This window comes from Oryzias melastigma, linkage group LG2, assembly GCF_002922805.2.
Source record: "Oryzias melastigma strain HK-1 linkage group LG2, ASM292280v2, whole genome shotgun sequence".
Classification (NCBI taxonomy): Eukaryota; Metazoa; Chordata; class Actinopteri; order Beloniformes; family Adrianichthyidae; genus Oryzias; species Oryzias melastigma.
In genome coordinates this window covers 15,513,845-15,527,677 of record NC_050513.1, presented here as the reverse complement: position 1 = coordinate 15,527,677, position 13,833 = coordinate 15,513,845, and the positions used below count along the sequence as shown (strand labels likewise).

General features: G+C 35.7%; 2 protein-coding genes across 3 annotated transcripts in view; one reads left to right on the top strand and one right to left on the bottom strand.

The window, feature by feature from the left end:
* The window catches only part of bco1l (beta-carotene oxygenase 1, like), a 12,632-nt gene extending 8,265 nt beyond the window's left edge, over window positions 1–4,367 (top strand). The window contains exons 6-11 of one of the 2 annotated variants that reach the window (XR_002921042.2): window positions 1,575–1,795; window positions 1,905–2,171; window positions 2,250–2,351; window positions 2,436–2,530; window positions 3,728–3,839; window positions 3,916–4,058. Coding sequence is in view for 1 of the 2 variants with exons in the window: in XM_024289116.2 (XP_024144884.1) it covers window positions 1,575–1,795; window positions 1,905–2,171; window positions 2,250–2,355; window positions 2,436–2,530; window positions 3,728–3,839; window positions 3,916–4,070 (956 nt within the window). In the remaining variant the exon portion in view is untranslated. Of the gene's footprint in view, window positions 1–1,574; window positions 1,796–1,904; window positions 2,172–2,249; window positions 2,356–2,435; window positions 2,531–3,727; window positions 3,840–3,915 lie in introns of both variants that reach the window. The other variant, XM_024289116.2, reaches the window with a different exon arrangement.
* A 1,625-nt stretch (window positions 4,368–5,992) lies between these two features.
* eif5b (eukaryotic translation initiation factor 5B) overlaps window positions 5,993–13,833 on the bottom strand; it is a 17,322-nt gene continuing 9,481 nt past the window's right edge. Inside the window, exons 19-26 of the mRNA XM_024289063.1 lie at window positions 13,638–13,799; window positions 11,924–12,055; window positions 11,719–11,850; window positions 11,569–11,645; window positions 11,330–11,494; window positions 9,934–10,072; window positions 9,701–9,862; window positions 5,993–6,622 (exon numbers count right to left, since the gene is read on the bottom strand). Coding sequence (XP_024144831.1) covers window positions 6,515–6,622; window positions 9,701–9,862; window positions 9,934–10,072; window positions 11,330–11,494; window positions 11,569–11,645; window positions 11,719–11,850; window positions 11,924–12,055; window positions 13,638–13,799 — 1,077 coding nt within the window. The 3' untranslated portion in view covers window positions 5,993–6,514. The remainder of the gene's footprint in view (window positions 6,623–9,700; window positions 9,863–9,933; window positions 10,073–11,329; window positions 11,495–11,568; window positions 11,646–11,718; window positions 11,851–11,923; window positions 12,056–13,637; window positions 13,800–13,833) is intronic.

Below are 13,833 nucleotides of genomic sequence, written 5' to 3'. Positions count from 1 at the left end.
ATATATATATATATATATATATATATATATATATATATATATATATATATATATATATAAATATATATATATATATGAGATGTTTTGTTCAATTTAAAAATATGTAATGAAATGACCATATTTTCCGCACTATTAGGCGCACCTAAAATCTTTTAATTTTTTTCAAAAGCCGACAGTTCGCCTTATAATCCAGTTCGCTTTATATATGGATCAATACTGAGCCGCAACAAGTCTCGCAACTACGGGAGCCGACTCCATTTTCACCCCTAGAAGTAGTGCACGGTGCATGCTGGGATATATTTCTGCGTGCGGTGCGTGGTGGGACATATGACTGTGCAACTAGTGGATGCATAACGCAACCGCAGCCACTAATGTAGCTTCTTTTGCAATTCTATGGGCCTTGTAATCCAGTGTGCCTTCATACGGTATATTTCTCTGTTAACTGTTATATTGATAACAAAAAACTCTGATGTACTGGATAAATTCAAATTTAGAAATGGAAAAAAGTAATGAGAATAGAACAGCCTGACATAACTGGAGTACAGTTTGCTTGAATAATTAAAATAAAAAACTATGTAACAAAATACCTTCTGTCTTGGTATTAGAAAGGATTTTTTTTTTGCACGTATTTTAGATTGTCTTATTCAAAACTAAGTGGTGTCTCGGCCATAAACTTTTATCCAAAATGTGCTGGTGTTTTGGCTCCAAAGGGCATGTTTGTATTACAGTACATTACAGATTAGATAAAATTAAATGATTTAGGATTATGAAACCAGATATTTACTACCAACTTTTGATGAGCCAACTGCAGCTCTGTTTCTTTTCTGGTGACTAATAAGCCTCAACCAGCTTGGGCATCTATCTATCCTCCATCTCTTTTTCTTCACTTGTTTCATCTTGAAAACGAACGTTTTAGAGCCAAACCGGTCGCCAGTACTGATTTCTCGTTGCTAGCTTGTTGTTAGCTGATAATCAGCTTGTGCTCTGTAGAACTGGGGCGTGGTCGCAGATAAGGAGGAGGTAGTTTTGGGACGTTGCTCACCCCAGTGGCCTACTTACACTACACCCTGAACACAGTTACACCACACTGTTGTGGGTTCTTTTAGTGTAACAAATGATAGTTGTGATATAAAATGTCTAGGCCCTACAAATATATGTCTATGTCTATGTAGCTAATCGGTCAAACATATTTCATGTGCTTACTATACTAGGCAGTTGTTTAATAACTTGTTATATATTGTTATGTATTAATTTCTGTCACATTAGCATGTTTTTGAACAGGGTAAAATTAAGCTATGCTAAAATTTGATCAGAATTTTATGAATAATTTAGATGACTAAGCATATTTTTTTAGCTGTATTTTTACTAAGCAGTGAAATCACAAAAAAGCACATTCAAGTAAATATATTTTTGTTTTCAAAAAGTTATATAATTTGTAAAAAAGAAACATACAAGCATTTCACAAGTGATGATTCTGAACAAAAGCTGCACAAAGACCCAATTTTAAGCTACCAGGAGGTTTCTAAATGCTAGCACGACTGTGAAACAACACTGCCCTGTCCGGTCTGTTTCAGGGAAAGAACACAAGAAGCCGGCACTGAAAAAAGTTCAGCAGATCTGTTCGATTCCTTTTCGCTCCACTTTGTTCCCCGGCTACTTCCACAGCTTTGGCATGACTGAAAACTACATCGTCTTTGTGGAGCAACCCTTCAAGCTGGACATCGTCAAACTGGCAACGGCGTATTTCAGAGGGGTCAACTGGGGGAGCTGCCTCAAGTTTGATGAGAAAGACACTGTAAGTTCTAATAATTACATTTTCAGGTACATATAATTTTTTTTATTTTTTATATACCTGTCACTGAGTCATGTTAACACAATTAAGCAATGTCTGTCTTTCTGTCTAGACCTTGTTTCACATCATTGACAGAAAAACGGGGAAGAAAATATCGGCCCACTACTACGGCGACGCTCTAGTTGTCTTCCATCACATCAACGCCTACGAGGAGAACGGCCACGTGGTCTTCGACATGATCACCTACAAGGACAGCAACCTGTACAACATGTTCTACCTTCACAACATGAAACAGGACACCAGTTCCTTCATCCAGAAAAACCAGGAATTTTCTCCACCTGTTTGTCAAAGATTCGTCTTGCCTCTCGATGTCCATAAGGTAGAGCAAGAATAAAGGTCCTACCCCTCATAGACTCAAAGTGACTTACATACACCTGTATACACTAATGTTCTTCAGGAATCCCCTAAAGGAACCAATCTAGTGACTCTGACGGACACGTCTGCTGAGGCGGTGATGCAGGAGGACGGATCGGTCTACTGCAAGCCTGACAACGTTTTCGTAGGTCTGGCATTGAAGAACCCAGTACTATACAGCTATAGTGTACAAAAGAGAAGTGTGTAATCCTCCAAAACTTCTCCACAGGTATGGAGTTGCCGGGAATCAACTACAAATTTAACGCCAGAAAGTACAGATACTTTTACGGCTCAAAGCTGGACTGGTCTCCTCACCCCAACAAGGTAGGGCTTTCAGTAGACTAAACGGTTGAAGTGGCTGCCTCTGAAAATGTATGAATAATGTGGTTTCCGTTTACATTTAGTGAATATTAGAAATTCAATGAACCTACCTGTACAGGTGCTGTGGGTCATTAGAGCTCATGGGTGGGTCGTAGAGAGGAGTTGTTGTACCTTAAGAGGAGCGTAGGTATGTCTTGAAGTTCCCATGAGGTCCGCATGGCCACTTCAAGGGACTTCGTAGATATAGAAGTCATATCTGGTTAAACTCTATTCAAAACGGTACATTTAGAGTTAGATAAGATAATTCTTCTTTAATAGTCAATGACCTGTCCGTCCTGGGAGATGATCTCTCCTTCATTTGGACATCCCTAAGGTTTCTTCTTTTTTCCCTAAATCAGGAATCCAGGAGGGTCTAAGGGCAGGGATAACCAGTTTAGTCTGTTTAGTTGAGCAATTTATTTTTTATATTTTATGACCAACCCTCTGTTTCTGGACAATAACCCGCATGAAACCCAATAAGGCAATTATTTTGTGATGTTGCGCTATATAAATAAAATTGAATTGAATTAAAGGGGACACCATCCATAGATCACTACCAATTCCGTGTTCCTGACTAACATGTTCTCATCCCCAAGTTGTCACATTTTGACGTTTGGCTAAGGCCTCCTCCCTGTCCCTTTCTGATATTGTGGGTGTCCCCGACTTGTCGTTTTTTGACGTGTTGGCTGTTCGTAAAATGAAGGGTCCTGAACCCTTGGGACACAGTGCTACAGGCGCACTGGTCCTCAGGACGCGTCCAGAACCGGTACCCTACCCCAGTACGGGTACCCTAACCTTAACTCGCAGTGGTTAGCGTCCTGTTTGCACCAGTTACCGCGTCTGGTACCAGTTCGGGTCCAGTATCGCATCGTGTCGGGTTAGAGTACCAGTGCGCTAATGCTGTGTCTTGAATAAAAGACAAATCTATGCAAAAAACCAAATAAACAAAGCCCGAAAATCAAGACTACCAAGGTTCAACCCCAAACTAAAATAACAAAACCCAGCAGTGTAAGACTGCGTAACACATGTGTATCCCATGTTTGCCCGTATCCACCTGTAAGGGCGGCTGTGACTAAGTCCGTTTAATCACTGTTTTGTTTTACTCAAGAGATTTGACTGCGTCCTGACTTCTCAATGCAACGTTTTTGTCACTCCCAAAAGATCGCCAAGGTCGACATCGTGACCAGGACCCATGTGGAGTGGCACCAGGAGAACTGCTACCCCTCCGAGCCGGTGTTCGTGGCGTCTCCTGGAGCAGTGGAGGAGGATGATGGTGAGGACGTTGTGACCTTCGAGGCTATCGGAGTGAAAACAACGGCGTTCTGACCGTCTGTGTTTTATTCCCTCAGGCGTTATTCTGTCTTCTGTGGTTTCCTCCGATCCCGACATCACCCCCTTCATGCTCGTCCTCAACGCGAAAACCTTCGAGGAGATCGCTCGAGCTTCTATTCCCACCACTGTCCACATGGACCTTCATGGACTTTTTATCCCTGCTGCTGTCTGACCGCCTCACTGTTTCACGCTGAATCAATTATTCTCTGGGAACACTCTCCATATTTTTAGAACCTTGAGGCATTCTTAAATTATCTTTTTTTTCTCCATTTGGTTTTCAGATTTTGTAAAGCAATTTATATCTTTTGTTTATGTTGCTTTCTAAAAGACATACGTGTATCCGTCATTGTGTAATTTTTAAAACTTTTATTTTGGCATTTTAGATTGAAAGAAAATATTTTAAGTTTATTATGGTCAAACAATGGCGAATTTAAACTATATTTTGTATTGAAGTTCAATGTAAAAAAAAATTAAGGTAGTATAACATTAACATTTTATTTTAATAACATGAATATAAAAAAAAAAAAAAAAAAGATTTTACGCCAAAAAATGTCTCAGTTCCCTAAAACTAACTTCAGATATCGCGAGTTTATGAATGAGCATGTAGCCCATGTTCACACTGGACAAGCAGGGATGGGCTTCTTTTTCTTTTTCTACTTTTCTTTTTCAGCTCTATTCTGACATACGGAAGCCTTGGTGAATTCACAAACCGCAGTTATTAATTTCTCCTTCATGATCAATTTTCCGCTGATTTCTGTGAATTAAATGGAAGCCATTAACACATCCGTACTAAATCCAAGTCCCTGATTGGTCAACCTTGTTTAACTTTTAATGAGTGTTGAAGGGATGTGTGTTTTGTATGTAGAGCTCGAAAATAGTCGTAGAAAACTTTATAGCGATGTGTGTACTCAAGATTTTTGAACGCAGAAGCCCAAAACGTGCGTTTAAATAGACTTTTCAATGAAGATTTACAATTTTATTAAAGGTTTTTGTGTTTGTTGCTGTGAAAAATGTAGCGCGATTAACGGCGAAAAGTCAATTATGTGACCTTTTTAAAATGCTATTTAATAAATGTTTGTTTTTAATAAACTTCAGTGTAAATATGGAAAAGATTACAGTAAAACCTTTTATGAAAAAAATGTCATTGCTGTAAAAAAATCAACTACATTTTAAGTGTTTTAGCTTTACATGTAAAAAAAAAACTATTCTATGATGTTTGCCTTTAAACATGAATAAAATGACGTTCTTTGAGTTGTTTTTTTATGGTGTTTTAATCAAAATTCACAAAAAAAATGAAATATTGAATCAGTTCACTAAAGTTCTTAGATTTTTTTACATTTATGAATAGTAGTTTTAATCAATTTAAAATGTTAAGTTTGGTAGACCATCAACTCAGCATTTTAATTTGATGAAAACTAATAATTTCAAATGTAACAAAATGCAGAACTTTAGTTATTTAATGCACTGTTTCACTTTTTATCACGTAAAATCTCTGTTTGCTTGTCAAGAATTGGATTTTTTTAAATAACATTATTGGAATGTTTATTGCAGTGTTACGCTCTCTGCTACAGATTTACCAAAAACTGTTAAAAAAGTCATTTTCTGTTTAATTTGAAGACTTATTCTTCCTAAATTAAAAAAAAAAAAATCTGATTTTATTTTTTTAAAGGTGTTTAATCCAGATACTTTTTATTTTTCATTTCATTTGTAGGAACATCCATATTTAATTGTAGTTTAATTTGAAATCTTTAAACTGACTAAATCTTTTTTTTTTTTAAATGAATATTTTGCAACTATTGAGAAATTTTTAAAATAGGCTTCTTTATTTGTAGTTTTTCTCTGCAATATGGCAATATGGCTACTTTTTTTTTACGACAAACTATTTTCTCGTTGTTTGTAGATCATTACACCTTCTTCCTCGTTTGCCAATTAACTATTTAGAAATAATAAAATATATTTTAGGTTTAAATATGTAAATATTACATTTTTAAGGTAAATATGTTTTTTATATGTTAAAAAATGTCTTAAGGAACCCAAAATTAGGACTTTTGAACTCACTAGTTTTTGGATGTAAATTAAATTTAAAAAGTCACGTTAGAATCATGAGACTTTATTACATCAGCAGTTGCAGCAAAAACCTGTTTAAAATCTCCTGTCATTCATCCCCTCCCCCGCCGCCAAGCAGCAGAGCGAGGTCAGCGGTACGGCGACTCAAGTCAACGCTGTCGGCGCTTAAAGAGACCAAACTGAAAACCTCAGTTCCTTCTTTGGGGTCTGACGCCGCTTTCTGTGGGGAGGGAGGGGGCGGAGCCTAAAAGCAGCATCCACGAATCACAACAGGAACCAAGAAAAGAAGAAGAAAAAGAAAAAAAAAAACGACAACGTTGATGCTGAAGAACAGGCACGTTGGAATACTGAGTGTGTGGGTGTGAGAGAGAGAAATGTGTCTAAACTATCACTGTTTACAACAGTGGGAAAAACGCTTCGTTTCTCACAGAAAAACACTTCCTCTTGTTTTGATTCCTTTTTTTTTTTTTTTTGTCCCTCTGTTGCTGCCTCTCGGTCCGAGGGAGGACGACTGTGTCCGTCTCTGTCGCTCTTTGAAGATCTGCTCCTTCAGATAATCTCAAAGGTCTTTTTCAGCTCCATGATGAGCTGCCAGTCCGACTTCTGCATTTCGTCTCTGAACCAGTTCTTCAGAGCATCGATGGACGCCCGAGTGATCTGAAACCAGAACACACCGTTGTTTTTAGCGTGTCCCATTGAGAAAAATACAAAAATAAAAATATACAAGTAAACATGACATTTATTGACATTTATATGGCATTACTTTATGCAAAAATTGCCTTTAAAAAATGGTTTGAACTGTCCTGGATCGAGAGGACAAAAGTGTTTTTGCAATTCTCGTTTCTTACCACGATGAGCCCATCACATACTAAAAAAACCACTAAAGTACCAAAAAACACGATGACATCACAGCCAGAAAAAATGTCAAAAAATGTATACGGTTAAAATCTTTATTGGGGCTCAAATATTTTTCTATATCCACTAATGAAGCCAAAATGTGTTTTGACATTTTGAAATTATTTTGTCATAAATTTACCAAAGTTTGTATGAACAATGACATCACAGCAGGGGAAAAAAAATTCAAAAAATATATAGGGCTAAAATCTTAAATGGGGCTCAAAAAAGGTTCAAAATACAGGTGTGTGTTATATCCACAGGTAGGTATGAAATTAGTATGGAATAAACTGTATTTGTACATATGATGACATCACAGTAGGAAAAAATGTCAAAAAATGTATAGGGCTAAAATATCTTTTAATGGGGCTCAAATATTTTTTGAATTGAGTAACAAAACCAAAACACACATGTTGAGGATATCCACAAGAAAGTTTTGAAATTATCTGATAAAATCACTTCAATTAGTACGTATAATGACATCACGGAAAAAAAAAGTTATTTTTTTATTTATAGATTTTCTTTTTATGGGGTGCAAAAATTATTTTAAATCCAATAACGAAACAAAACATAACTGTAGGGGAAATCCACAGATAGTTTTGAAATTATTATGTGATAAAATTACTAAAATTTGAATGCACGATGACATCACAACAAGAAAAAAAATGTTTCAAATTTATTGGAGTTGAAATATTTTTAAGGGCTCAAAAATATTCTAAATCCTCTAACAAAACCAAAACACACATTTTGGGGAAATCCCCGGGTAGTTCCTAAATTATTGTGGCAAAAAAATCACCAAAATGTGTAAGCACGATGACATCACAGCGAGAAAAAAAAATAAAAGTAAAAAAATTAAAGGGCTGAAATATTTTAAGGAGCTCAAAAATGTTTCCTAGATCCTACAACAAAACCAAAACTCACGAGTTGGGAATATCGACAGGTAGTATTGAAATGTTTTATGTTATAAACTAAACACAATTTGTAAGCACGATGACATCACAGCAATAAAAAAAAAAAACGTCACAAAATATATGAGGCGGACATATTTTATAGGGACTTAAAAAAATGTTTTGAATTCACTTAAACTAAAATCCAGATTTTGGGGATATTCACAGGTAGTTTTAAGAGTTATTTTGGGATAAACTAACTGAAATTAATGCGCACGATGACATCACAGCAAGAAAAAATGTCAAAAAATGTATGGGGCTAAAATCCTTTATGGGGCTCAAGAAAATGTTCTAAAACCCCTTATGAAACCTAAATACACAAGTCGAGGATATCCACAAATAGTTTTGAAATTATTTTGGCATAAATTTACTAAAATTTGTAAGCACGATGACATCACAGCAGGAAGAAAACATCAAAAATTAAAAAGAGCTAAGATATTTTATAGGGCTCAAGAAATATTCTAAATCCACAAACAAAACTAAAACCCACATGTCAATGATATCCACAGGTAGTTTTGAAATTATTATGGGTTAACTACACCAACATTTGCATGCACAATGACATCACAGCGAGGGAAAAAAAAGTCCAAAAAATTTATTGGAGTAAACTTTTTTGGGGGGGCTTCAAAAATGTCTTATTTCTCCTAATGAAACCAAAACAACAAATGTGTCGTGAATATCCACAGGATGTTTTAAAATTTAAAAAAATACAAAAAGTGTACGCACAATGACATCACAGCAGAAATGAAGGTCCAAAAACATTATTAAGATTAAAAATGTTTATGGGACTCAAACATCTTTCTAAATCCTATAACAAAATCAAAACGTGTGTCAGGGATATTCACAAATAGTCTTGAATTATTATGGGATAAACTAACAACATTTTTTATGCATGACGACATCAAAGCGGGAAAAACGCGGAAAAAGGCTAAAATCTTCTATGAGTCTTAAAAGATTTTCTAAACCCATTAACGAAACAAACACACGTGTCTGTGATATCCTCAGATAGTTCTAAAAATTATTATGGGATGGCCGCACAACCTACGACTTGGCTGCCATTTTGTGGCAAAGTGTGAAATTTTCAAATTTTCACACAATACAGTAATAGAAAATTTTACAAAATTTCACAAACAGCACTAAGCGTATGTCTTCAACCACATCCACAGTTTGTTGACCTTTGACCTCGAGAAGAGGTCGCCATCTTTGTTTAAAAAAAAAACCTCACAAATTGAATCTTGCTTTAAAGGTTTTGATCCATTGTCTCCTAAGTTATTGAGAATTTTGGGATAAACTGTTGGAATTAGAAGTTGGAGATTTTAAACGTGGTTAGCATAGCAAGGTCACAAAAGTGGCGTTCTCCTATTTACTCTGCCAATTTTTGTGAACATTTAAAACATAAACCCTTGAATTGAAGCTGAACAAAAGGACATGACACAGAATATGAAAATATCAGGAATTTAAATGTGGTAAACAAAAAACGTCCGTTGCTAAGAAAATCCAAAATTTTACTTCAGCCAATTCTTCTAAAAATTACACAGACTGGTTTGTCACCTCCAGCTGACCAAAAAATAAAATGGTTGCTATGGAGACAAAACCTAAAGAAAATCCACCATTTTGAAAAACGTGTTTTTTACATAGCAAAAAAGAATCCAGTAATCATGAATCTGTTGAACATAAATCTGACAGCTAGTTTTTTTTTTTTATATCAGTCACTTTAATCTTGTTTTTTTTTCTAAAAATGTTAAAAACTAGTTAAAAAGTTTATTTTATATATTTATTGTTTCTCTTTTTTTCCAATTCTTTGGACATTAAAAATGTTTTAATTCCTTGTCGGAAAAACAAGAGCTCCAAGTAAACGCGAAAGCCCTGCCTCTTTTAGTGGGCGTGTCCTCACCTTGCTGACGATGATGTCTGTGGCCTCAAAGTGGCGTCCGTACATCTTGGGTGACTCTCCGGGTATGGGCTCAATCTTGACACAGATCTCCTGGCCTTTCTTGGCCGTGTCCACGGATTTGTGGTTCACCTCGATGCTGGTGACGATGCCGATTTCCACGAACTGAGGCACACACAAAGTTTGGTATGAAGGGGGCGGGGCTATCAGGGTCTACAGGCTGAAACGAAGCTCACCCCTTTGCTGGGAACACAGAGAGGCGTCCCCTGCTTGAGGACTCCGGCCTCCACAGACACGCCCATCACGATGGGATCTCTGGAGTTGAAGATAAACTGGGGAAGAACTCGCAGCTTGGCTGGAAACACGGCGATGTTCCTGAAAAACACGCCGTCAAACGTCTTTAATGTAAAAAAAGTTCAGGAAATGAAGAGGAACATTTATCTGAATGTCAAAGCTCTGCGTTCTCTCCACTTCCTGTAAGTTATGCAGATGTTAACCAAAATAAAACGCACATTTGTACTAAAGAGTATTGATTGTTTTATGGTAACTAACCTGGAAAACAAGAACAGCTTTTAGTTCTGACCAATTTCAAAAGAAAAGTCTAACTTATTCTTATTTTTCACAGTAAAAGTGTTACAGGAGATTTAAGAAAGATTATATGTATCTAACTATAATGTTCTGATTTTTTTAATAAAAAGACAAAAATATACACAAATGATCAGTTAAGAAAAAGGATAACCACATATATAAAAGAGTGTGGAGGCTAAGCTGTAAAATCTGGTCTTAAAATTGTTTTCTTTGAAATGTTTTACCACTCACCCAAGTGGATTCATTGGTTGAATGTTTTTGTTGGAAATTTTCTGAAAATGTTTAAATTTTGTCTTTAAAAATAAACTGCATTTTCTGATTTATAATGTTTCTCTTATTTTCAGAATTTTCTTAATTTTTTAGATTTCTGCATTTTTTCTTTTTTTTTAGAAGATTATTTATTTGTTTATTCATTTTTTATGCATTTTATCTATATTTCTTTGTTTGATTTTTTTTTCATTTTCTGATTTTTTCAGAATTTTCGTAATTTTTGCCGTTCCTGTTTTTTTCTGTATTTTCTGAAATGCATTCTCATTAATTGGATGTTTGTGTTTTTTCTACCTACATTTTGCTTTTTTTAAGACGTGAACAGAATTTTCCTAATTTTATGCTTCATTTTCAGAACATTCATTTTTTTCTAACGTTGCTGCATTTTCTGTGGTATTTCAGAATTTTTCCGCATTCATTTTTTTTCCGAATTTTCAGTAGTTTTATACATTTTCTGCATTATTTCTGAATTGTTCTGTATTTTCTATTTTTTTTTTATTTTCCACATTTCCACATTTTTTTTGCATTTTCTGAATTTTTTGTAAAATTTTCTTAATTTCTGATATTGTTTGACTATTTCTTCATTTTTTAAATTTATCAGAACTTTTTTTACAATTCCTGTTTTCCATTTTAGAATTTTTCCTAATTTTCCCAAATATTTCTGCATGTTTCCCATTTTTTTTCCTGTATTTTTATTTTTTCATATTTTTGCTGCATTTTCAGTTTTTTTCCAGAAATGTCTCATTTTTATGTCACTTTGAAGTCAGCTCGTCTTACTTGAACTCGTCCTGCTTGGCCTTCTTGTACTCTTCTCTGTATTTAGTGAAAGCGTCGAACAGGTGGTAGATGATTTCGGCTGCGAAGATGCGCACTCCCAGGCTGTCCGCCATCTCCTGGCTCTCCCTCTCCACCTTCACGTCAAACGCCAGAATCACGGCGTACCTGCAGCGTCAGGTGTGACAGCGTTATTACCATGCTGCTACACCATGAGGTTCAGGGTGACGCGGGTGACGTACTGCGGGTCGTGCTCCAACATGGCGGACGCCTTCATCACATCCTTTTTATGGACGGGGCCGATGTTGATGCCAGCATACTGCAGGGACAAATGAAACGGTTGTAAAGACAGACGGAGGAGCAGGCGTGCAGACAGACAGACGGGGACTCACAGGAACTTTAGACGTCCGTAGGAACTCCAGCAGAGCCTCCAGTGACCCCAGCGTGGACGCCTGGACGTAAACGCCCTTCTCCTCCAGCTTGATGGAGCTCAGGGTCTGTTTGAGCTCCCGCACGAGTTCATCCTGCAAACCAGGAAAGGTCAGTGAACTCTGACCCCAGAAAGGCCGCTCCTGCTCCAGAGAAACCGTGACCTACTCTGAGGACGGGGACTTCATCTTCTTTGTGCGCCACCAGCAGGGGGAGCCCCGCCAGCGTCTTCTCCAGGTCTTTACCCAGAATCTTCACTCCCTGAGACGTGGACACCTCCTTGTGCTTCTCGTACTGGCTCTGCACAGAACACAAAGCAGCTGAAGGATCACCTTTTTGTGATTTCAATGCATTTCATTATTTTTTTTCTGAAATTTTTCCTCCATTATCTGAACTTGATTAAGTTTTTCTTCATTTTTAGCAATTTTTGTTTTTTTTTTACATTTTTTTATTCTTTTCTCAATTTTCTGAATTTTGCTGCGTTATATGAAATTTTATAGGAAAGTAGTTTGGGAAAGTCCCATATTACGCTGTTTTTATTTTGAAAAACAGCATTTTTTTAAGATTTTAATGCATTTTTTCAGATTTTTTTCCTTCACTTTCTGAAATCTAAGTGTTTCTGCACTTTTCTGTAATTTTTTTTAAAATTCTTTTTGCAATTTTTTTAATTTCTGCTGCACTTTCTGAAATTTTATAGGAAAGTATATAGTTATAAAAGTCTCATATTACTTTTTTATATAACCCACAGAAAATGTGTTTAGTGAATCCACATTGAAGCAAAAACCTTTCAATCTCATTTCAAAGCAATACAACCAAAGAGCTACTTTTATTTTGAAAAACAGATGGATTTTTAAGATTTTAATGCATTTTTTCAGATTTTTTCCTGCATTTGTTTAATTTTTTTCAAATTTTCTGAATTTTTTCTGAACTTTTCTGAATTTCTCTAATCTTTCTAAAAGTTTCTGCATTTTTCTGTAATTTTTTTTTCAAATTCTATCCCCAATTTTTTCTTATTTCCGCTGCACTTTCGGAAATTGTATAGGAAAGTAGTTGGAAAAAGTCTCATATTATTTTTTATATAACCCACATAAAACCTGTTTGTGACTCCACATTGAAGCAAAAATGTTTAAATCACATTTAAAATTAAAACAACCAAAAATTTACTTTTATTTTGAAAAAAAACCAGGTTGATTTTTTTGTGATTTCAATGCATTTTATTGTTTTTTCCCCACCATTTTCTGAAATTGTTTTCTCAATTTTCAGCAAATTTCCTGCATTTTCAAAATGTTTTTAAATGTTCCTGGATTTTTCTGCATTTTTTTTTTATATTTTCTCAAGTTTCTGAAATTTCTCTGATACTTTATAGGACATTTCCTGGAAAACTGTTGGGAAAGTCCCATATTAGCTTTTGTATAACCTGCAGAACACCTGTTTTGTGAATCCACATTGAAGCAAAAACTTTTAAATCACATTTCAAATCAAAACAACCAAAGAGCTGCTTTTATTTTGAAAAACTGATTAATGTTGTGATTTTAATGCATTTTTCTGATTTTCTTTCCAGCACTTTTTGAAATTATTTGTACGTTTAGAAAAATTTGAGAATATTCTGAAAATTTCAGAAAATTTTCAGAATATTCTCTAATTTTTCTATTGACATTTTTTCTGCATTTTTTTTTCAAATTCTAAATTTTCAGATTTTTGTTGCACTTTCTGATATTTTATAGGAAAGTAGTTGGAAAAGTTTTTATATAACCCACAGAAAACCTGTTTGTGACTAAAAGCTAAAAGTGAAATAAAAGCTCTAAAAATCACGTTTTCAAATCAAAACAACCAAAGAGCTGCTTTTATTTTGAAAAGCCAGATGGATTTTTGCCATTTCTACCTTCACTCTGAGCTCCTTCAGAGGGGGAGGCAGCAGTAAGCCTCGGATCTGTGTGACGATGGGCCCGTCCACCCCCGGAACGATGATGGTCTCTCCCTCCCGCAGACAGCCGTTGATCAGGATGACGTCGATGGTGGTCCCCATGCCGGGCAGAGCTTTCACCTGAGGCCACAGACACCGTCAGCAGAGGGCGACA